Here is a 22743-nt window from a genome sequence, read left to right on the forward strand (position 1 = left end):
GCCTGACCGCACTGTTACCTCCAGGGAGGGCACCAAGGGGCCACAGCCCCAAACAGGCGGCCTCCTTTCTCCCAGCTACAACCTTACAAGCAAGAGCGGCACCACGACACACACAGAGCACACCCAACAGGGAAGGCCAGGCCTAAAGACAGGCTTAGCGAGCTGGGAGCAAGGCGCAGAGTGACCGAACGTGATGGAAGGGGGAGTCTGTCCTCACGCGTGGCACACCTCCAGAGCCCAGACCAGCTGCCAGGGCTGCCAGGAACTGGGGCCCCAGCGTCACAACACGGCCGCAAACCACAACACACCAGGGACAGAGGATGACCTCACTGACGACACGCCGCCTCTTCCACCTCTTGGTGGCGTCTCCTGCCCGCCTGGACACGAACCATCAACACCAGGACTCCGGCTTCTCATTCGCTCACTTAAAAGCCTTCGCCAGGGTCGGATGGACACGTACCCAACAGGAGCACACGAAAATGAGAATTGTGGCACGGGTAACACCCCTGGCCTCATTGCTGGCGTGGCTGTGGCACCACGCAAGGACGCCTTGCTGAAAAATGCCGCCATGCTCCAACGCTGTCCCGCCCCTTGGGGAGCAGCATAAAAGCCGGCCCAGCGCCTCTCTCCCTCACACACTTCTCCTGACGCCTTCTCCTCCACGCTCAACAAGGTGAGCCTCAAGCCCCTGCCCCTCCTTCTCCTGCCCCACCTGCCCCGCCTCTGCCAGCACGCTCTGCCCCAGCCCCAGCAGCCCTCACCCTCCCCACCACCACGCTCCCCACAGCCCCACACCAGGCCTCCCCACTCCCTCGCCCTCCGCAAACACCGCCCCCAACACCCCCACGCCCCTCCGCTTTCTCAACACCCTCTCTTCCAGGGCCCCTCCACACCACACACATGGCCTGCTACGACCTCTGCCGCCCCTGCGCACCCACCCCGCTGGCCGACAGCTGCAACCAGCCCTGCGTCAGGCAGTGCCAGGACTCCCGCGTCCTCATCCAGCCTCCCGCCGTGCTGGTCACCCTGCCAGGACCCATCCTCAGCTCCTTCCCCCAGAACACCGCCGTCGGATCCTCCGCATCGGCTGCCGTGGGCAACGTCCTCAGCGACCAGGGAGTGCCCGTCTCCTCCGCTGCCGCTGGCTACGGCTACGGCTTTGGAGGCCTGGGCTGCTTCCGCGGCACAAGAGCCTGCTACCCCTGCTAAGGGCCCTCACCAGCACAGCAACCACCTACACCTTACAAGCCACAGCACGGACTGAGGACGCATCTACGGGCCCTTCTTGGCACATGGACTCACCCTTCACAGCTCCTCCTCTGAAGCCATCCAGCAAGGAAGCAGAGAAGGGGACAGCCCAAGCTGCCCGGAAACGTGGCCCACGTGCCGCCTGCCCTTCTACTTGCTTCTTTGCATCGCCCCTTCTGCCATGGCCAGTACGCTGCGCTGCAAACATTGGTTCCCAGTGCTGTGGCAATATCTCTGCAAGGAAAGGACCTCGGCTGATGGTCACCCTACTTGCACCTTAGACCCTCTCCCTTCCACTTGCTGCTCCGGCTTCTTCAATATTTTCCCTTAATAAAGTTCTCCTGCATTCCACCGTCAGATGCCTCCTCTGCCTTTCTTCTTTCTCTGCCTTTCAAGGCTCTTCCAACCGGCACAAAGCCAGGGCTCAGGAGGCCATCATGGTGGGTGACTAAGGGTCACAAGAACCTCTCCTACAATGTCTGTCAGCAACTGAGGGGCTTCCAGAACGTGACATAAGCCCATCGCTGGCTCAGACAAAGCCGTAACAGGACAACGCTCCCCTGCGCACGCCTCTGATGAACTCTCCCCGTGCCAGCACACACTTGACTCTTCCCCAGCAGGACTCTCCAGCACTCCCAGCACACACCACCACACAGTTATCCAGTTCCGCAGGAACTCTGCAGAGCGTGTGCTTCAAACTCCCCTGATCAACCACGGCCCCCACAGCAGGTTGTCTGGGACCATGGACCGTTTCTTATCTCCCAGGACAGAGACTCCACCACCTCTTCCACTCTTCTCACCTTGGAAAAGCCTTGCCCTCTTGGCCCACGGATTTCCATCTGTTTTCACTTCTGCCCATGACTTCTGGTCCTGGCAGTGCGCACTGCGGAGAAGAGCCAGGCCCCCCTACTTCATTCCCTCCCATACGGGATTTAGGAACAGTGATGACACCGTCCCTCTGCGTTCTTCTCTCCTGGATAAACAATCCCAGCTCTCTCACCCTCTCCTCAGAGGAAAGATGCTCAAGGACCTTCAGCATCTTGGAGGCCCTACTCTGGTCTTGCTCCACTGACTCCATGTCCTTCTTCCACTGAGGAGCACAGACCTGCACACAGAACCCCACAGTGCTCCTCACCAGTGCTGAGGAGACAGCAAGGGTCACCTCCAACGACCGGCTGGCAACTCTTTTCCTAATGCTGCCCTGGAGACTGGTGGCCCCTTTTGTCACAAGGCTTCCCTGCTCCCTCATGGTCCATTTCTTCTCCACCAGGACCACGAGGTCCTTCTCTGCCAAGCTGCTTTCTAGCCAGTTGGTTCCCCTCCATTCCTGCTACCTGGAGTGACTCCTCCCCAGAAACAGGACTTGCGTTCTCCCCTTGCTCAGCTCCATGAGATTCCTCCCTGTCCAGGGCAAGGAAATCAGGTACATCCCTCAGCACTCATAGGTTCACACCATCTTTCCCTTTAAAGGACAAGGCAATCATCAGGCACAGTCGACACCAGCTCACAAAGGGAAAGTGCTGTCTAAATAATTTGATGTCCTTCTACAGTAAGGTCACCCATCTCCTGGATGAAGGGACGGGATGGATGTAGTTCTTCTGGAGTTCAGCAAGGCTTTTCATCCTGTCCCTCAGAGCAGCCTTCTGCTCAAGGTGTCCAGCTGTGAGATGAGCAGGTACACGATGCGCTGGGTGAGGAACTGGCTGAAGGGCAGGGCTCCAAGGGTTGTAGTGAATGGGGCTACATCTGGCTGGCCATCGCTCACCAGTGGTGTTCCTCGGGGCTCCATTCTAGGGCCAGTTCTGTTCCAGATTTTGATCAATGAGCTGGATGTTAAGATACCTGAAAGCATCCAGAGGAGGGCAAAGCAGATCATGGAAGGGCTGGAATGAACACACTGCAACAGGCTGCCTAGAGAGGTGGCTGATGCCCCCCATTTCGGTGTTTCAGAGGCAGCTGGACAATTCCCCTACTGACGCGCTGTAACGTGTGGTCAGCCCTGAAGTGCTCAGGCAGCTGGACCCTTCCAACCTCACTGCTCTGCTCGGGTCTATTCTGCTTCATCACCCTACGGCGCGCAAACATCACCTCGAGGTTCTCAGGCGCACAGCCCAGCATCCACGTCTCCCATTTCCCCTCCGCTACGTCCAATCCCCCTCCGGCCCCACAAACTCTGCCCAGAGAAATGGCCTCACCCCAAATTAAGCCCCCAAAGGCCATAACTCCCCAGCCTCCCCCGCCGCCTGGTCCCACTCCCCCTGCGGCTCTCACCGGCCCCACCAGCCCTCCCACAGCTCCCGGCCCCACGGCCGCAGCCCTCCCGCCCCACAGCCAGGCACTGCCTCCACACCCACAGCAACCAGCCAATCAGGGGGCACATAACTAACTGCCAGTCTCGGGGCACCAACCAACCGGCCAATCAGGGGGCAGCTGACAGGTCTCAGCTGCTGCAGAAGCTTCCAGAAGCTCCCAGAAGGCAGCAGGCTGGACCCAAAATCAACATCTCCCCTACACTGAAGAGATAATTGTCACCAAACAGCCCCAAAACCACTGCCGGGAGGGGTGGGGGGTGAACGGGGGAACAGATGAGGAGAAAAGCTGCCGAGAACCAAACCAAACGCCTGGCACACAAGCGGCCGGGGGACTCGGAGGGGTCGGAGGGAGGGAAATGCCCGGGTTAAACAGCTCTGCCCCGAACCAGCTGCCGTCAACAACCACGGCAACAGACCCTGCGCTCCTTGGCCCTGCTGCAGGGGGCCGGGGACACCCATACGAGGTCCCCTGTCACGGCCCCCCCATGCTGTGGTCCCCACCCCTCTGCTGTGAGGTCACACAGAAGCCCCTCTGTGACGTCACCATCCTCCTCGCTCTGGGTTCCCTGAGGCACAGCACGGGGCACTGAGGGCCAGGGGCAGGAACCAGCCTGTGACCCTGCTCTGCTGGGGAGATGGGGCTCTGTGCTGGGGTGACCTTGGATGGATGGCACGTGCCCACCAAGCCGCTCTGTCACTTCCCTCCTCCAATGTACAGCGGGGAGAAAAATGTGACAAAAGGCTCCTGAGTCGAGATAAGGACAGGGAAGGCACTCACCAATTACTGTCACGGGCAAAATGGACCTGAATGGGGGAAATGAACCTAATTAACCGCCAATCAAGAGGCAGAGTAGGATCATGGGAAATAAATCTTTAAAAAACCCCCCTTTTCCTGACCCCTCCCTTCTTCCAGGCTCAACTTCACTCCCAGGTTCTCCACGTTCTACCCCCGAGCATCCCAGGGGAAGCAGGAAAGGAGGCGGCAGTCAGTTCATCACGCGCTGCATTTGCTGCTGCTTCCTGCTCACAGTCTTCCCTTGCTCCAGCCTGGGGTCCCACCCACGGGAGACAGTCCGTCACAAACTTCTCCGCTGTGGCTCTTTCCCACAGGCTGAAGTTCTCCTCAACACACTCCAGCATGGGTCCTTTCCACGGGGTGCACTCTTCAGACAAGGACTGCTCCAGCGTGGGCCCCACGGGATCACAGCTCCTGCCAGGAGTCTGCTTCAATGCCGGGTCTCCACGGAGTCACATCCTCCTTTGGGCACAACCATCTGCTCCAGCATCACGTCCTCGAAGGGCAGCAGGTGGATATCTGCTACTCCATGGACCTCCATGGACTCAGGGAGGCAACCTGCTTCACCATGGTCTTCACCAGGGGCTGCAGGGGAATCTCTGCTCTGGCGTCTGGAGCACCTCGTCCTCCTCCATTACTGACCATGGAGCTTGCAGAATTTTTTCTTTCACACGTTCTCTGTTGTCTCTTCCATCTGCCCTTTGACGGCACGTTTTTCCCTTCTTTAATAAATTAGGACAGTGGCCCTACCACCATCGCTGATTGGCTCAGCATTGGCAAGCGGCGGGTCCATCTCCGACTCAGCTGGAAATGGCTCCATCAGAGATGGGGGAAGCTTCTGGCACCTTCTCACAGAAGTCACCCCTGCAGACCCCCACTCCAAAACCTTGCCACGCAAACCCAGTACTCACAGCTGAAACCTTACAGGTACAAAGGGGCACCAAGGCACCCATCAGGCCCAACAGGAAAGGCCAGGCCTAAGACAGGCTTAGCAAGCTGGAGATAACGCGGGGAGGACGTGAATGTTGTGGAAGGGCACTCCATTGAGCCCAGCACACCTAAAAAGTTGAGACAGCATTCCAGGGCTGCGAGGAAATGGAGTCCCCTCTTCACAAGGCACCCACAAACCACACCACACACGGGCCACCGGATGAGCTGAATGGTGACACCTCACCTCTCCTCTGCTTTGGTCGTGTCTGCCAAAGGCCCTGACACGCGCATCCCATGCAATTGTTCCCAAATGCCTACTCTCACTTCAAAGCTGCCGCCGGGGTCGGATGGACACGGCCTCAAGAGAAGGACACAGAAGAGGGAGTGTTGTGGGCAGGAGAACACACCCCACCTCATTCCCTGTGAGGCGGTGCCGTGCCAGAGCTGCTTGCTGCAAAACGCTGTCATGGCAAAGGTGTCTGAGCCCTCGGGCACCTGGGGAGCAGCATAAAAGCCGGCCCAGCGCCTCTCTCGCTCACACACTTCTCCTGACGCCTTCTCCTCCACGCTCAACAAGGTGAGCCTCAAGCCCCTGCCCCTCCTTCTCCTGCCCCACCTGCCCCGGCTCTGCCAGCACGCTCTGCCCCAGCCCCAGCAGCCCTCACCCCTCCCCACCACCACGCTCCCCACAGCCCCACACCAGGCCTCCCCACTCCCTCGCCCTCCGCAAACACCGCCCCCAACACCCCCACGCCCCTCCGCTTTCTCAACACCCTCTCTTCCAGGGCCCCTCCACACCACACACATGGCCTGCTACGACCTCTGCCGCCCCTGCGCACCCACCCCGCTGGCCGACAGCTGCAACCAGCCCTGCGTCAGGCAGTGCCAGGACTCCCGCGTCCTCATCCAGCCTCCCGCCGTGCTGGTCACCCTGCCAGGACCCATCCTCAGCTCCTTCCCCCAGAACACCGCCGTCGGATCCTCCGCATCGGCTGCCGTGGGCAACCTCCTCAGCGACCAGGGAGTGCCCGTCTCCTCCGCTGCCGCTGGCTACGGCTACGGCTTTGGAGGCCTGGGCTGCTTCCGCGGCACAAGAGCCTGCTACCCCTGCTAAGGGCCCTGACACCACCCCTGACTCCAACCACCCACGCCCTGGAAGCCGTCTCATGGATTGAAGACGCAACTCCAGGCCATTGCTGGCCCATGGGCTCTCCATCCATGGCTCCTCCTCTCACGCCACAAAGCAAAGGAAGCACGGATGGGGACCAGCCTGCATTGACTGGAAACATGGCCTATGTCTCTCTATCTCTTCTCCAACTTTATTCTTTGCATTGCCTCTTCTAGAATTGCCAGTACTCTCAGCTGCATCCACCTGCTGACATGCCAAGCACCTCCAGGGTCCTCCACTGTGACACTGCAACCGCAGAGCAGGAAGATCCTGGTGCTCTGGCAACATCCAGCTCACACAAGGGACCTCGACTGATGGGCGCCTGACTGGCACCTCAGACTGGCTCCCTTCCACTCGGTGCTCCTGCCTTTTCACTCTTTTTATCCCCTCAATAAAGTTCTCCTGCATCCCAGCCTGAGACGCCTCCTCTTCCTTTCTTCTCCCAAGGCTCTTCCCATCTCACCCAGCACAAAGCCAGGGCTCAACAGCCCCTCGGGGTGGGTGGGAAAGGGCTACAAGCCTTCGCTTAGGAAATATGTCTGCACCAAAAACAAAAACACAGAACAGCACAGGGCAGCTTCCAGAACTGACACAAGCCCTTTACACAGCCAAGCACAGTCTTGGACATGCTAAAGTACTTCTACCCATGCTTCTGAAGCAAGTTTCCCATGCCACCATGCACTTCACCAACTCTCTTCCCCAGAACCACTCTCTGCCCATCACAGCAGCAGAATCACTGCCAACAGAATCACTGAGAGCACAAGGAACCTCTGCAGAGCATCCAGTTCAACCCAACCTGCTCACGCAGGGTCACCTCAAGCCGGCTGTCCACGACCATGTCCTATGTCAAGTTTGCAGTATCACGAAGGAAGGAGACACCAACATCTCTCTGCACAACCGCTTCCACTGTTTGACCTCCCTCACGCTGAAAAAGTGTTGCCTTCTCTTCCAAGCACACGACACGTCTTAGCAGCTTTCTCCACTCCCCCTTGCCTTGGCCGTGGGCATGATGAGAAGAGACTGAATCCCCTGTCCCCATTCCCTTCCATCCAGGATTTGGACACATTAATGACGTCTCCACTGTGTCGCCTTCCCTCCAGACCAAAAACACCTGCCGGCTCTCCCACGTTCTCCTCAGATGAAGGATGCTCCAGGCCTATCAGCTTTTGGTGGTCATGTACTCAACTCACTAAGTCCATGTTCTTCTTCTGCTGGAAAGCCCTCGACTGGATGCAGGACTCCACACGGGGCCTCCCCAGTGCTAAAGAGAGAGTAACAGTTCAATTCTGCCCATCTGCTGGCAACGGTCTTCCCAACGCCACCCTGGAGACTCTTGGCCTCTTTTGCCCCAAGGGTGCTTTGCTGCCTGGCAAGGCAGCTTCTTCTCCACCAGCACCACAACCTCGTGCTCAGCAAAGCTGCTCTCCAGCCTGGTGGCCCCCAGCATGTCCTGGTGCCCAGCGCTGTTCCTACACAGATGCAGGACTTTGCTTTTCCACCTGCTGAACTTCAGGAGATTCCTCTCTGCCCCATTCTCCAGCCTCTCCAGCTCCCTCTGAATGGTGACACAACCACGTGGTGCCTCAGACACTCCTCCAGATTCTGCAGCATCTGACAACCAGCTCTGGGGGCACTCTGTCCCACTGCCCAGGGCGTCAATGAGGATGTTGAACAGTGGTGACCCCACGGATCTGAGTCCTGGGCTACACCACTTGAGACTGGCCTCCAACTACACTTTGGGACACTCAGCACAAGCCTCTGGGCCCAGACCATCAACCACTGTGCACCCCACCTCACTGGCCACTTACGCAACCCACACCTTCTCAGCTTCTCTGTGACCACACAACGGGAGAAAGTGTCCAAGGCTTTACTGAAAACTTAGGTGAACACCGGCCACGGCTCTCTCTTAATCTGGAAACACTGTCACTTCAACATAGTAGAAGAGGTTGGTCAAGCACAATTTCTGTTTTGTAAATTCATGGCAGCCTTTCCCCACCACATTCTTGTCCTTCCTGGCCTTGGCATTGCTTGCTGGGACCATTTCAGCCATCACCTTCACCAGGGACGAGGTCAGGCTCACCAGCCTCTACTTTCCCAAATCTTCCTGATCTTCCCAAAGACAGGAGGACGATCAGCTCCCTTCCAGCCAGCAGGTACTGCTCCAAGGCAGCAAGACTTCTCCAAGATAATGGAGAGTGGCCACCCAGGGCCACTCACCAACCAGGTCCGTCAGCACTCGTGGCTATGACCCCTCAGGCTGCATGGACTCACATACATCCAGTCCCCAACACTCCTACCTGCCTCCTTTCATCTCCCTCAGCCACGAGCACTGCTGGCCTGACAAACAGCCTGCAAGAGCTTCCCCTCGCTGAACTGCGGCAGGCCTTGCCATGCACCAACGCATGAATGCACGGCCATGCATCCACCACCATCACGGCCTCGGCTCTGCAGCCGCTGCTGCACGCTCACATCCAGTGCCCTCTGCCAGCTCCACATCCTCTTTCTACCTGTCAGACGCTGTGCTCAGAAGCGGCCTCAGCCTTCGCAGCTCACCCCAAGTGAAGACCCCAAAGGCCCTGCTTCACCACATCCTCTCCCTGGTCATCCTGTTCCCCCTCTGCCTCTCGCCACACTCAGGGGCTCTCCACAAACGCACCGGGCCTTGCGAGGGTGATCCACATCAAGCACTGCATCTCACCAGACCAAGGCTGCAAACGTGTCGGCCCCAGCTCAGGGCAGCGCTACGGAGGGGCCAACACCAGCCCTGGGGAGCATGGCGGGGCTCCTGATGGCACAGCGCATGTGAGCTCTGAACCAACGCTGCCAGGACAACGTCCTGCTCTCCCACACAGCGCTCCCCGGCCTGACCGCACTGTTATCTCCAGGGAGGGCACCAAGGGGCCACAGCCCCAAACAGGCGGCCTCCTTTCTGCCAGCTACAACCTTACAAGCAAGAGCAGCACAACGACACCCACAGAGCACACCCAACAGGGAAGGCCAGGCCTAAAGACAGGCTTAGCGAGCTGGGAGCAAGGCGCAGAGTGACCGAACGTGATGGAAGGGGGAGTCTGTCCTCACGCGTGGCACACCTCCAGAGCCCAGACCAGCTGCCAGGGCTGCCAGGAACTGGGGCCCCAGCGTCACAACACACCCGCAAACCACAACACACCAGGGACAGAGGATGACCTCACTGACGACACGCCGCCTCTTCCACCTCTTGGTGGCATCTCCTGCCCGCCCGGACACGAACCATCAACACCAGGACTCCGGCTTCTCACACGCTCACTTAAAAGCTGCCGCCAGGGTCGGATGGACACGTACCCAACAGGAGGACACGAAAATGAGAATTGTGGCACGGGAAACACCCCTGGCCTCATTGCTGGCGTGGCTGTGGCACCACGCAAGGACGCGTTGCTGAAAAATGCCGCCGTGCTCCAACGCTGTCCCGCCCCTTGGGGAGCAGCATAAAAGCCGGCCCAGCGCCTCTCTCCCTCACACACTTCTCCTGACGCCTTCTCCTCCACGCTCAACAAGGTGAGCCTCAAGCCCCTGCCCCTCCTTCTCCTGCCCCACCTGCCCCGCCTCTGCCAGCACGCTCTGCCCCAGCCCCAGCAGCCCTCACCCCTCCCCACCACCACGCTCCCCACAGCCCCACACCAGGCCTCCCCACTCCCTCGCCCTCCGCAAACACCGCCCCCAACACCCCCACGCCCCTCCGCTTTCTCAACACCCTCTCTTCCAGGGCCCCTCCACACCACACACATGGCCTGCTACGACCTCTGCCGCCCCTGCGCACCCACCCCGCTGGCCGACAGCTGCAACCAGCCCTGCGTCAGGCAGTGCCAGGACTCCCGCGTCCTCATCCAGCCTCCCGCCGTGCTGGTCACCCTGCCAGGACCCATCCTCAGCTCCTTCCCCCAGAACACCGCCGTCGGATCCTCCGCATCGGCTGCCGTGGGCAACCTCCTCAGCGACCAGGGAGTGCCCGTCTCCTCCGCTGCCGCTGGCTACGGCTACGGCTTTGGAGGCCTAGGCTGCTTCCGCGGCACAAGAGGCTGCTACCCCTGCTAAGGGCCCTGACACCACCCCTGACACCACCCCTGACACCAACCACCCACACCGTGGAAGCCGTCTCATGGATTGAAGACGCAACTCCAGGCCATTGCTGGCCCATGGGCTCTCCATCCATGGCTCCTTCTCTCACGCCACAAAGCAAAGGAAGCACAGAAGGGGACCAGCCTGCGTTGCCTGGAAACATGGCCCATGTGTCTCCTCCTCTTCTTCCACTTCATTTTTTGCATTGCCTCTTCTAGAATTGCCAGTACTCTCAGCTGCATCCACCTGCTGACAATCCAAAGATCTCCAGGGTCCTCCACTGTGACACTGCAACCACAGAGCAGGAAGATCCTGGTGCTCTGGCAGCATCCAGCTCACACAAGGGACCTCGACTGATGGTCGCCTGACTGGCACCTCAGACTGGCTCCCTTCCACTTGGTGCTCCTGCCTTCTCACTCTTTTTTACCCCCTCAATAAAGTTCTCCTGCATCCCAGCCTGAGACGCCTCCTCTTCCTTTCTTCTCCCAAGGCTCTTCGCATCTCACCCAGCACAAAGCCAGGGCTCAACAGCCCCTCGGGGTGGGTGGGAAAGGGCTACAAGCCTTCACTTAGGAAGTGTGTCCCCAGCAACAACAACGCAGAGCAGCACAGGGCAGCTTCCAGAACGTGACACAAGACTTTCAGTTGCATAAAGAGAGTCTTGGACCTGCACTCTCATGAGCTCTCCAGAACGTCCCCTGCCCTTGCAGGGTGCCTTATATGCAATCAAAGAATCATTCAGGCTGGAGAAGAACCATAACATCGACTCCAACTGTAAACCCAACATGGCCAGGCCTACCACTAAACCATGTCCCTAAGGGCCACGTCTACATGCGTCTTAAATATGGCCCTGGACGGTGACTCAAACACTTCCCTGAGGGCCCTGTTCCAGTGCTTGACAGCGCATTCGGTGAAGAATTTTTTTTCTAATATCCAGTCTAAATCTTCAGTGGCAGAACTTAAGCATCATGGAATGACAGAGTGGTTTGGGTTGGTAGGGACCTTCAAAGCCCACCCAGTCCAGCCTGTCAAGGTCCCTATCACTCGTTATTATGCAGGACACACTGACACCCATGTCATTCCACTCTCCCTTCATGTAATTGTAGAGAAGCCTCCTTTTCTCCAGCCTAAACACCCTGACTTCTTCAACTGCTCTTCAACAAGTCTTGTTCTCTAGGTCCTTCAGAAGCTTTGTTGCTCTAAATTGCATGTGTCACACCAGAGCCGAAGCTGCAAGTCAGCCGGCCTCAGCTAAGGGGAGCGCTAGGGAGGGGCTACACCAGCCTTTAGGGAGCAAGGGAGGCCTCCTGACCTCACAGGAATTGCAAACTCTGACCCAGGGCTGCCAGGACAAAGTCCTGCTCTCAGACTTCAGCCTGCTTGCCCTGCCACCCCCGTGGACGGCACCACGGGAGCACAAGCCCAAACAGGCAGCCTCCTTTCTCCCAGCTACAGCCTGACAAGCCAAGGGGCACCACGCCACCACCCACACAGCACAGCCCATGGGAAAGGCCAGGCCTAAAGACAGGCTTTCCAAGCTGGGAGCAAGGGAGGGAGGGACTGAAGCAATGGAAGGGGTCACCACTCATTCCCGGAACACCTGCAAAGTCCCGACCAGACCTCAAGGCCTGTGAAGGGATGGGGCCTCCTCTTCACAACACACCCACAAGTCACACCACACAAGAGCCACCAGATGACATCATGATGACACCCAACCACTCCTATGCTTTGCTCATGTCTTCAGCCCACCTCAACATGCGCCATGAACATCAAGTTTTTGGCCACTAATGCTCTCACGTCAAAGCTGCTACCAGGGTCAGATGGACAAGCCCTCAAGAGAAGGACAAGAAAAGGCAGCGTTGCCGGAAGGAAAGCGCTCCCCACCGTGTTACTTGCAAGGCTGTGGCAGGACAGAGCTACTTGCTGCAAACTGGTGTGAGGTGTGAAGGCTTTCGTACCTTTTTGCCACCAAAACTGATCCCAGCCACCCACATCATTGAAATCACATCAGGGATGGCAAAAGCACTTCTGGTCCTCCACGCACCACAGGTGGATCACTTCTGCCCCATAAACCTCCATGGGCTGCAGGGGAACAGCCTGCTTCACCACAGACTTCACCATGGTCTTCATCACGGGCTACAGGGGAATCTCTGCTCCCGTGCCTGGAGCACTTCCTGCCCCTCCTTCTTCAGAGACCTTGCTGTCTACAGAGGTTTTCCCTTCCTTTGATATGTTAACACAGAGGTGTCACCACCGTCGCTGACGGGCTTAGGTCTTGGCAGATGCGGATCCATCTTTAAGCCAGATGGCATTGGCTTGGTCAAACATGGGGTAAGCTTCTGGCAAATTCTGACAGAAGACACTCCTGGAAACCCTGCACTACCAAAACCTTCCCACGAAAACCCAACAGACATGGGTACAAACTGAGAAGCCAGAGGGGCATCAAGAAACTCACAGAGCACACCCAACAGGAAAGGCCAGGCCTAAAGACAGGCTTAACGAGCTGGGAGCAAGGCGCAGAGTGACCGAACGTGATGGAAGGGGGAGTCTGTCCTCACGCGTGGCACACCTCCAGCGCCCAGACCAGCTGCCAGGGCTGCCAGGAACTGGGGCCCCAGCGTCACAACACACCCGCAAACCACAACACACCAGTGACAGAGGATGACCTCACTGACAATACGCCGCCTCTTCCACCTCTTGGTGGCGTCTCCTGCCCGCCCGGACACGAACCATCAACACCAGGACTCCGGCTTCTCACACGCTCACTTAAAAGCTGCCGCCAGGGTCGGATGGACACGTACCCAACAGGAGGACACGAAAATGAGAATTGTGGCACGGGAAACACCCCTGGCCTCATTGCTGGCGTGGCTGTGGCACCACGCAAGGACGCCTTGCTGAAAAATGCCGCCATGCTCCAACGCTGTCCCGCCCCTTGGGGAGCAGCATAAAAGCCGGCCCAGCGCCGCTCTCCCTCACACACTTCTCCTGACGCCTTCTCCTCCACGCTCAACAAGGTGAGCCTCAAGCCCCTGCCCCTAGTTCTCCTGCCCCACCTGCCCCGCCTCTGCCAGCACGCTCTGCCCCAGCCCCAGCAGCCCTCACCCCTCCCCACCACCACGCTCCCCACAGCCCCACACCAGGCCTCCCCACTCCCTCGCCCTCCGCAAACACCGCCCCCAACACCCCCACGCCCCTCCGCTTTCTCAACACCCTCTCTTCCAGGGCCCCTCCACACCACACACGGCCTGCTACGACCTCTGCCGCCCCTGCGCACCCACCCCGCTGGCCGACAGCTGCAACCAGCCCTGCGTCAGGCAGTGCCAGGACTCCCGTGTCCTCATCCAGCCTCCCGCCGTGCTGGTCACCCTGCCAGGACCCATCCTCAGCTCCTTCCCCCAGAACACCGCCGTCGGATCCTCCGCATCGGCTGCCGTGGGCAACCTCCTCAGCGACCAGGGAGTGCCCGTCTCCTCCGCTGCCGCTGGCTACGGCTACGGCTTTGGAGGCCTGGGCTGCTTCCGCGGCACAAGAGCCTGCTACCCCTGCTAAGGACCCTGACACCACCCCTGACTCCAACCACCCACACCCTGGAAGCCATCTCATGGACTGAAGACGCAATTCCAGGCCGTTGCTGGCCCATGAGCTCACCATCCATGGCTCCTTCTCTCACACCACAAGGAAAGGAATCACGGAAGTGGACCAGCCTGCGTTGCCTGGAAACATCGTCCATGTATCTCCTCCTCTTCTCCCACTTCATTTTTTGCATTTCCTCTTCTAGTATTCCGGGTATGCTCTGCTGTATCCACCTGCTCACAACCCAAAGATCTCCAGGGTCCTCCACTGTGACACTGCAACCACAGAGCAGGAAGATCCTGGTGCTCTGGCAGCATCCAGCTCACACAAGGGACCTCGACGGATGGTCGCCTGACTGGCACCTCAGACTGGCTCCCTTCCACTTGGTGCTCCTGCCTTTTCACTCTTTTTTTCCCCTCAATAAAGTTCTCCTGCATCCCAGCCTGAGACGCCTCCTCTTCCTTTCTTCTCCCAAGGCTCTTCCCGTCTCACCCAGCACAAAGCCAGGGCTCAACAGCCCCTCGGGGTGGGTGGGAAAGGGCTACAAGCCTTCACTTAGGAAGTGTGTCCCCAGCAACAACAACGCAGAGCAGCACAGGGCAGCTTCAAGAACGTGACACAAGCCCTTCACACAGCCAAACACAGTCTTGGACATGCCAAGGCACTTCTACCCATGTTTCTGTAGCAAGCTCGCCAGCCCATTATGCACTTCACCATCTCTCTTCCCCAGAACGACTCTCTGCCCATCACAGCAGCAGAATCACTGCCAACAGAATCACTGAGTGCACAAGGAACCTCTGCAGAGCATCCAGTTCAACCCAACCTGCTCACGCAGGGTCACCTCAAGCAGGCTGTCCACAACCATGTCCTTTCAGGTTTTCGATAGCACCAAAGACGGAGACTCCAACACCTCTCTGTGCAACTGCTTGCACTGTGTGACCACCCTCACACTGGAGAAGGGTTGCCTTCTCTTCCAAGAAAATGGCACATCTGTCCAGCTTTCTCCATTCCCATTTGCCATGGCCGTGGACATCGATGAGAAGAGTCTGCCTCCCTGTTCCCATTCTCTCCCATTAAGGATTTGGACACATTGATGACATCTCCCCTGTGTGGCCTTGCCTCCCAGCTGAAACACCTCCCAGATCTCCCAGCTGCTCCTCAGAGGAAGGATTCTCCACTAAGTCCATCTTCTTCTTCCATTGGGGAGCCCTCAACTGGACACAGGACTCCACACGGGGCCTCGCCACAACTGAAGGAAGAGAGTCACATCACCTCTGCCGAAGTGCTGGCAACGCTCTTCCCAATGCCGCCCTGGAGACTCCTGGCATCGTTTGCCCCAAGGGTGCTTTGCTGCCTGGGAAGGCAGCTGGATCTCCACCAGCACCACAAATTTGTGCTCAGCAAAGCTGCTCTCCAGCCTGGTGGCCCCCAGCATGTCCTGGTGCCCAGCACTGTTCCTACACAGATGCAGGACTCGGCATTTCCCCCTGCTGAACTCCAGGAGATTCCTCTCTGCCCGTTCTCCAGCCTCTCCAGCTCCCTCTGAATGGTGACACAACCACGTGGTGCCTCAGACACTCCTCCAAATTTTCCTCTTTTTTCCCCTCAATAAAGTTCTCCTGCATCCCAGACTGAGACGCCTCCTCTTCCTTTCTTCTCCCAAGGCTCTTCCCGTCTCACCCAGCACAAAGCCAGGGCTCAACAGCCCACTGGGGTGGGTGGGAAAGGGCTACAAGCCTTCACTTAGGAAGTGTGTCCCCAGCAACAACAACGCAGAGCAGCACAGGGCAGCTTCCAGAATGGGACACAAGCCCTTCACGTAACCAAACGCAGTCTTGAGCACGCACTCTCACCACACTCATGGGCTCTCCAGAAACTCCCCTGCCCTTGCAGGGCTCCCCATATACAATCACAGAATCATTTCAGTTGCAAAAGATCCATAACATTGATTCCAACCGTAAACCCAGAATGGACAAGTCTATCAATAAACATCACCCTAAGAGACCCGTCTGCATGTGTCTTAAATACGTCCTTGGACAGTGACCCAAACGCTTCCCTGATGGCCCTCTTCCAATGCTTGACAATGAATCAAGTGAACAAAATTTTTTTCTGAAATACCAATCTAAACCTTCCGTAGAAGAACTTGATCATCATAGACTCATAGAATAGTTCGAGTCAGAAGGGACCTTTAAAGGTCACCTAGTAAAATCCCCCTGCCAGGAGCAGGGACATCTCCAACCACATCAGGTTGCTCAGAGCCCCGGCCAACCTGGCCTGGAATGTTTCCAGGGATGGGGCATCCACCACCTCTCTGGGCAACCTGGGACAGTGTTCCACCACCATCGGCACAAAAAAAAAAATTTCCTCATATCTGAACTAACTCTACCTCCCTCTATTTTGAAACCATCACCCCTTGTCCTGTCACAACAGGTCAAACTGAAGAGTTTCTCCTTGTCTTTCCTGTAGGCCCTCTTTAGGTACTGGAAGATCGCCATAAGGTCTTTCTGGAGCCTCTTCTTCTCCAGCCTGAAGGACTTTGCCAACTCTCTCAGCCTGGCCTCACAGGAGAGGTGCTCCAGCCCTCTCATCATCTTTGTGGCCTCCTCTACACCCTCTCCAACTGCTCCATGTCTTTCTGATGTTGGGAATTGAACAGCTGGACACAGAACTTCAGGTGGGGTCTCACCAGGGCAGAGCAGAGGGGGAGAATCATCTCCCTCGACCTGCTGGCCAGGCTCCTCTTGATGCAGCCCAAGACGTGGTTGGCCTTCTGAGCTGCAAGCACACATTGCCGGCTCATGCTGACCTTCTTGTCTACCAGCCTTGCCCAAGTCCTTCTCCTCAGGGCTGCTCTCCATCCATTCCCTGCCCAGCCTGGATTTGTGCTCGGGATTGCCCTGACCCAGGTGCAGGACCTTGCACTTGGCCTGGTTGAACTTCAGGAGGTTGGCACGGGCCCACCTCTCCAGCCTATCAAGGTCTCTCTGGATGGCATCCCTCCCTTCCAGCGTGTCATCGGCGCCGCACAGCTTGGTGTCGTCAGTGAATGTGCTGAGGGTGCACTCTATCCCACTGTATATGTCACCAACAAAGATGTTGAACAGGACCGGGTCCAACACAGACCACTGAGGAACACCACTCGTGACCGGTCTCCACTTGGACATCGAGCCGTTGACCACCACTCTCTGAGTGCGGCCATCCAGCCAACTCATTATCCACCGAGTGGTCCGTCCATCAAACCCATGTCTCCTCCAGTTTAGAGAGAAGGATGTCGTGCGGGACAGGGTCAAATGCCTTGCACAGGTCCAGGTAGATGATGTCCATTGCTCGACCCTTGTCCACCAATGCCGTCACCCCATCAGAGAAGGACACCAAATTGGTCAGGCATGACCAGCTTCATGAGATACTCCCCACCTCTCCAGCCTGTCAATAATCACTGGTTATTACGCAGAACACACTGACACCCGTGTCGTTCCAATCTCCCTTCAGGTAACTGTAGAGAGGTGGTCTCCTCCGCCTCCTTTTCTCCAGCCTAAACACCCTCAGCTCCACAACTGCTCCTCACAAGTCTTGTTCTCTAGAGCCTTCAGAAGCTTTGTTGCTCTTAATTGGACATGTCACACCAGAGACCAAGCTGCAAATGTGCCGGCCTCAGCTAAGGGGAGCTCTAGGGAGGGGCTACAGCAGCCTTTGGGGAGCAGGGTCCCCTCCTGACCTCACAGAATGGCCTCCTCGCACAGCGTGCCTTCCTTCCGCACCCACAAACCACACCACTCAAGGGCCACCGGATGAGCTGAACGATGACACCTCACCTCTCCTGTGCTTTGGTCGCCTCTGCCAAAGGCCCTGACACGCGCATCCCATGCAATTGTTCCCAAATACCTACTCTCACTTCAAAGCTGCCGCCGGGGTCAGATGGACACGGCCTCAAGAGAAGGACACAGAAAAGGGAGTGTTGTGGGCAGGAGAACACACCCCACCTCGTTCCCTGTGAGGCGGTGCCGTGCCAGAGCTGCTTGCTGCAAAACGCTGTCACGGCAAAGGTGTCTGAGCCCTCGGGCACCTGGGTAGCAGCATAAAAGCCGGCCCAGCGCCGCTCTCCCTCACACACTTCTCCTGACGCCTTCTCCTCCACGCTCAACAAGGTGAGCCTCAAGCCCCTGCCCCTCCTTCTCCTGCCCCACCTGCCCCGCCTCTGCCAGCACGCTCTGCCCCAGCCCCAGCAGCCCTCACCCCTCCCCACCACCACGCTCCCCACAGCCCCACACCAGGCCTCCCCACTCCCTCGCCCTCCGCAAACACCGCCCCCAACACCCCCACGCCCCTCCGCTTTCTCAACACCCTCTCTTCCAGGGCCCCTCCACACCACACACATGGCCTGCTACGACCTCTGCCGCCCCTGCACACCCACCCCGCTGGCCGACAGCTGCAACCAGCCCTGCGTCAGGCAGTGCCAGGACTCCCGCGTCCTCATCCAGCCTCCCGCCGTGCTGGTCACCCTGCCAGGACCCATCCTCAGCTCCTTCCCCCAGAACACCGCCGTCGGATCCTCCGCATCGGCTGCCGTGGGCAACCTCCTCAGCGACCAGGGAGTGCCCGTCTCCTCCGCTGCCGCTGGCTACGGCTACGGCTTTGGAGGCCTGGGCTGCTTCCGTGGCACAAGAGCCTGCTACCCCTGCTAAGGGCCCTGACACCACCCCTGACACCAACCACCCACACCCTGGAAGCCATCTCATGGATTGAAGACGCAATTCCGGGCCGTTGCTGGCCCATGGGCTCACCATCCATGGCTCCTTCTCTCACGCCACAAAGCAAAGGAAGCACGGATGGGGACCAGCCTGCGTTGCCTGGAAACATGGCCCATGTCTCTCCTCTTCTTCCACTTCATTTTTAACATTTCCTCTTCTAGTATTCCTGGTATGCTCTGCTGCATCCACCTGCTGACAATCCAAAGATCTCCAGGGTCCTCCACTGTGACACTCCAACCACAGAGCAGGAAGATCCTGGTGCTCTGGCAGCATCCAGCTCACACAAGGGACCTCGACTGATGATCGCCTGACTGGCAACTCAGACTGGCTCCCTTCCACTTGGTGCTCCTGCCTTTTCACTCTTTTTTCCCCCTCAATAAAGTTCTCCTGCATCCCAGCCTGAGACGCCTCCTCTTCCTTTCTTCTCCCAAGGCTCTTCCCGTCTCACCCAGCACAAAGCCAGGGCTCAACAGCCCATTAGGGTGGGTGATTTAGGGCCACAAGACCTCTCCTACAATGTCACCTCACCATAACCAACAACAACACAGACCGGCATCTTGGGGGCTTCCAAAACCTGACACAAGCCCATCCCTGCGTTAAGCAAAGGCTTTGATGTGACAACGCTCCCTCACATGGGAGATGGAGTGGGAAATGCCCCTCCCCAAAACAGCTGCAATCAATGAACACATCAACTGCTGGGGCAGCAAGAACAAACTGCTGGAGACAGAATCACAGGATCACAGACTGGTTTGGGTGGGAAGGGACCTTCAAAGCCCATCCAGCCCAACCCCCCTGCAAGGAGCAGGGACATCTCCAACCACATCAGGTTGCTCACAGCCCCGGCCAACCTGGCCTGGAATGTTTCCAGGGATGGGGCATCCACCGCCTCTCTGGGCAACCTGGGACAGAGCTCCACCACCCTCAGCACAAAAATTTTTTCCTTATGTCCAATCTGAATCTGCCTCCCTCTGTTTTGGAACCATCACCCCTCGTCCTGTCCCAGCAGGCCCTGCTGAAGAGTCTCTCCCCACCTTTCCTGCAGCCCCCTTTGGGCACTGGGAGCCGCTCTCAGCTCTCCCCGGAGCCTCCTCTTCTCCAGGCTCAACAGCCCCAGCTCTCTCAGCCTGGCCTCACAGCAGAGCTGCTCCAGCCCTCTCAGCATCTGCGTGGCCTCCTCTGGACCCTCTCCAACAGCTCCACGTCCTTCTGATGTTGGGGGCTCCAGAGCTGGACGCAGCGCTGCAGGGGGGTCTCACCAGAGCGGAGCAGAGGGGCAGAATCCCCTCCCTCGTCCTGCTGCCCACGCTGCTGGGGATGCAGCCCAGGATGCCGTTGGTTTCTGGGCTGCAAGGGCACATTGCCGGCTCATGTTGAGCTTCTCACCCACCAGTCCTTCTCCTCAGGGCTTCATGGCCCTTTGATGGACCATTTAGGATGGCAGGAAATCCTGGACATACCAGCCCCTCTTGCTTGTCCCACCATGGGCACATAGAATCATAGAATCATAGAATGGTTAGGGTTGGAAGGGACCTTCAAAGGTCATCTAGTCCAACCCCCCTGCAAGGAGCAGGGACATCCCTGACTAGGTCAGGTTGCTCATAGCCTCTTTTTGCTGTTTGCGTGCCACCTTGGTTTGGGCTTGGGGTAAGCAAGCTGGGTCTAGAAGAGGTAAAGCCCACCAGGATAAAGCCCAAGAGCTGGGTGCAGGGACACGCAGACATGAATTGACCACAATGGGCCACCCTTAGCTTTGACTGAGTAGATCTAGGCACCATGAGGATGCTCCCCCTGAACCCTCCTTGGCAGGGAGCAGCCATCCCGTTGGCCGGGTTAGAGGTGGAGGAAGCTCTCCTTGTGCTTGCCTTCAAGGGCGTGCCCACGTCTTTATGTCCTTGCAGCCCCTGGCTGATCCCAGAACCTCCCTCTCCCAGCGCAATGCGGAATGACAAGGAGATGCGGACAACGGGTGGACGGTTGGACTTGATGATCTTAGAGGTCTTCTCCAACCGTAATTTTTCTATGATTCTGTGATTCTATAAATGTGACCGTGGTGGAGCCGTTAACGGGAGGGGGGTTGATGCCACTGCGACTTTTGCAAACGTTCCTTGATGGAAGGGTGCTCCTCTTGTTTAATCGTCAGGGGTTGGAAAGATGTTTCACGTCTTTGTACAGCTTAAAAATATTAAAACATCATAGTCTTCTGTTTCCATGGCAACAGAGACAGCGGGTATTCATGGGCCATCATGAGATGTTGGCACCTTGCGTTCATCACCAGGTTTAAAAGACAGGACAATTTGCTTCAAGGCTGCCAGAAAGCACCACGCGGAGGGAAGGAGACCGTGGCCTGGAAGGGACGAGGACCATCTAGGGACTGAGGGCACCTCACTGCCGTTCATAGAATCATAGAATCTTAAGGCTGGAAGAGACCTCCAAGATCATCAAGTCCAACCATCAACCCAACACCACCATGCCTACTAAACCATGTCCCACAGTGCCACGTCTACACGTTCTTTGAACACCTGCAGGGATGGTGACTCCACCACTGCCCTGGGCAGCCCGTTCCAATGTCTGACCACTCTTTCAGTGGTCACTCTTTCCTAATATCCAACCTAAACCTCCCCTGCCACCACTTGACGCCATTTCCTCTCATCCTATGACAAGTTATTTGGGAGAAGAGACCAACACCCACCTCCCTACAACCTCCTTTCAGGCAGTTGTAGAGCACGGTAAGGTCTGTCCTCAGCCTCCTCTTCTCCAGACTGAACAACCCCGGGTCCCTCAGCCGCTCCTCATAATTCTTGTGCTCCAGACCCTTCACCACCTTCATTGCCCTTCTCTGGACGCGCTCCAGCACCTCAACGTCCCTCTTGTGCTGAGGGGCCCATCCGACTCGAATATGAGGAGAAGGCAGGTACAGACTGCCTGCCCTTGGCCCACCTCGCATGTTCATAGAATCACGGAATGGTTTGGGTGGGAAGGGACCTTTAAAGGTCATCTAGTCCAACCCCCCCTGCAAGGAGCAGGGACATCTCCAACATCCTCAGTGTTCGTTACCAGTGGTAACGAGGCGGGTGCCTCTCCCATGAGACCCACTGTTCTGCTTGTCCCAAGTGATGCTGGGTCGGCATCCCAGATGTCCCTCCGCAGAAACCCTGAGCATGGGGCTGGCAGTGTAAGGAGGACTCCAAGCTCCATCTTCTCTCCAGACTGAAAGAGGGGAGATCTAGATGAGATATTAGGAAGAAATTATCTACCATGAGAGTGGTGGAGCGCTGGAAGAGGTTGCCCAGAGAAGCTGTGGATGCCCCATCCCTGGAAGTGTCCAAGGCCAGGTTGGATGGGGCTTTGAGCAACCTGGTCTGGTGGAAGGTGTCCCTGCCATGGCCAGGGGGGTTGGAACTGGATGATCTTTAAGGTCCCTTCCAACACAAACCATTCTATAATTCTATGACTTTATGTGTCCTTGTTTCTCAGCTAGCGTACGTGCCTCCAGCCTTCCCCTTCCCCACCTCTCCCAGGCAGCTCATCCCCCTCCATGGCACTTGCAGCTCATTTGCTGAGACCACCACCATCCTCTGCTGGCATTTCTAATCCTCTGGCCTCAGGTAACGAGCACATCTTGGGCAGAGTCTCTATGCCACCACCACGCAGTCTGAACCGCTAACTCCATGCTCCCCATCTCCATCGTATCTGATGGCACCAACCTGGGCAGAAGTGTTGACCTGCTTGAGGGGAGGAAGGTTCTGCAGAGGGATCTGGACAGGCTGGATCGATGGGGTGAGGTGTACTCCATGAGGTTCAACGAGGCCAAGTGTTGGGTCCTGCACTTGGGTCACAACAACCCCACGCAACGCTGCAGGCTTGGGGAAGAGT

General features: G+C 57.7%; 5 protein-coding genes across 5 annotated transcripts; all 5 read left to right on the plus strand.

Annotated features, from left to right (window-relative positions):
* The first annotated feature begins 900 nt into the window (after positions 1 to 900).
* Positions 901 to 1209, plus strand: LOC147601897 (feather keratin 4-like). The gene has a single exon (XM_086742721.1). It carries the CDS (start codon positions 901 to 903, stop codon positions 1207 to 1209), a length of 309 nt encoding a protein of 102 aa, XP_086598847.1.
* A 4882-nt stretch (positions 1210 to 6091) lies between these two features.
* Positions 6092 to 6400, plus strand: LOC147601898 (feather keratin 4-like). Its single transcript, XM_086742722.1, has one exon. The coding sequence runs from the start codon at positions 6092 to 6094 to the stop codon at positions 6398 to 6400; it is 309 nt and encodes a 102-aa protein (XP_086598848.1).
* Positions 6401 to 10216: 3816 nt separating this feature from the next.
* LOC147601899 (feather keratin 4-like) lies at positions 10217 to 10525 on the plus strand. The gene has a single exon (XM_086742723.1). The coding sequence runs from the start codon at positions 10217 to 10219 to the stop codon at positions 10523 to 10525; it is 309 nt and encodes a 102-aa protein (XP_086598849.1).
* A 2685-nt stretch (positions 10526 to 13210) lies between these two features.
* LOC147601900 (feather keratin 4-like) lies at positions 13211 to 14098 on the plus strand. The gene is made up of 2 exons (XM_086741505.1): positions 13211 to 13333; positions 13772 to 14098. Exons 1-2 carry the CDS (start codon positions 13211 to 13213, stop codon positions 14096 to 14098), a joined length of 450 nt encoding a protein of 149 aa, XP_086597631.1.
* Positions 14099 to 18495: 4397 nt separating this feature from the next.
* On the plus strand, positions 18496 to 18804 carry LOC147601901 (feather keratin 4-like). Its single transcript, XM_086742724.1, has one exon. The coding sequence runs from the start codon at positions 18496 to 18498 to the stop codon at positions 18802 to 18804; it is 309 nt and encodes a 102-aa protein (XP_086598850.1).
* The last annotated feature ends 3939 nt before the right edge of the window (positions 18805 to 22743 follow it).

Source organism: Chlamydotis macqueenii, chromosome 2 (genome assembly GCF_036417535.1).
Source record: "Chlamydotis macqueenii isolate bChlMac1 chromosome 2, bChlMac1.mat, whole genome shotgun sequence".
Taxonomy (NCBI): domain Eukaryota; kingdom Metazoa; phylum Chordata; class Aves; order Otidiformes; family Otididae; genus Chlamydotis; species Chlamydotis macqueenii.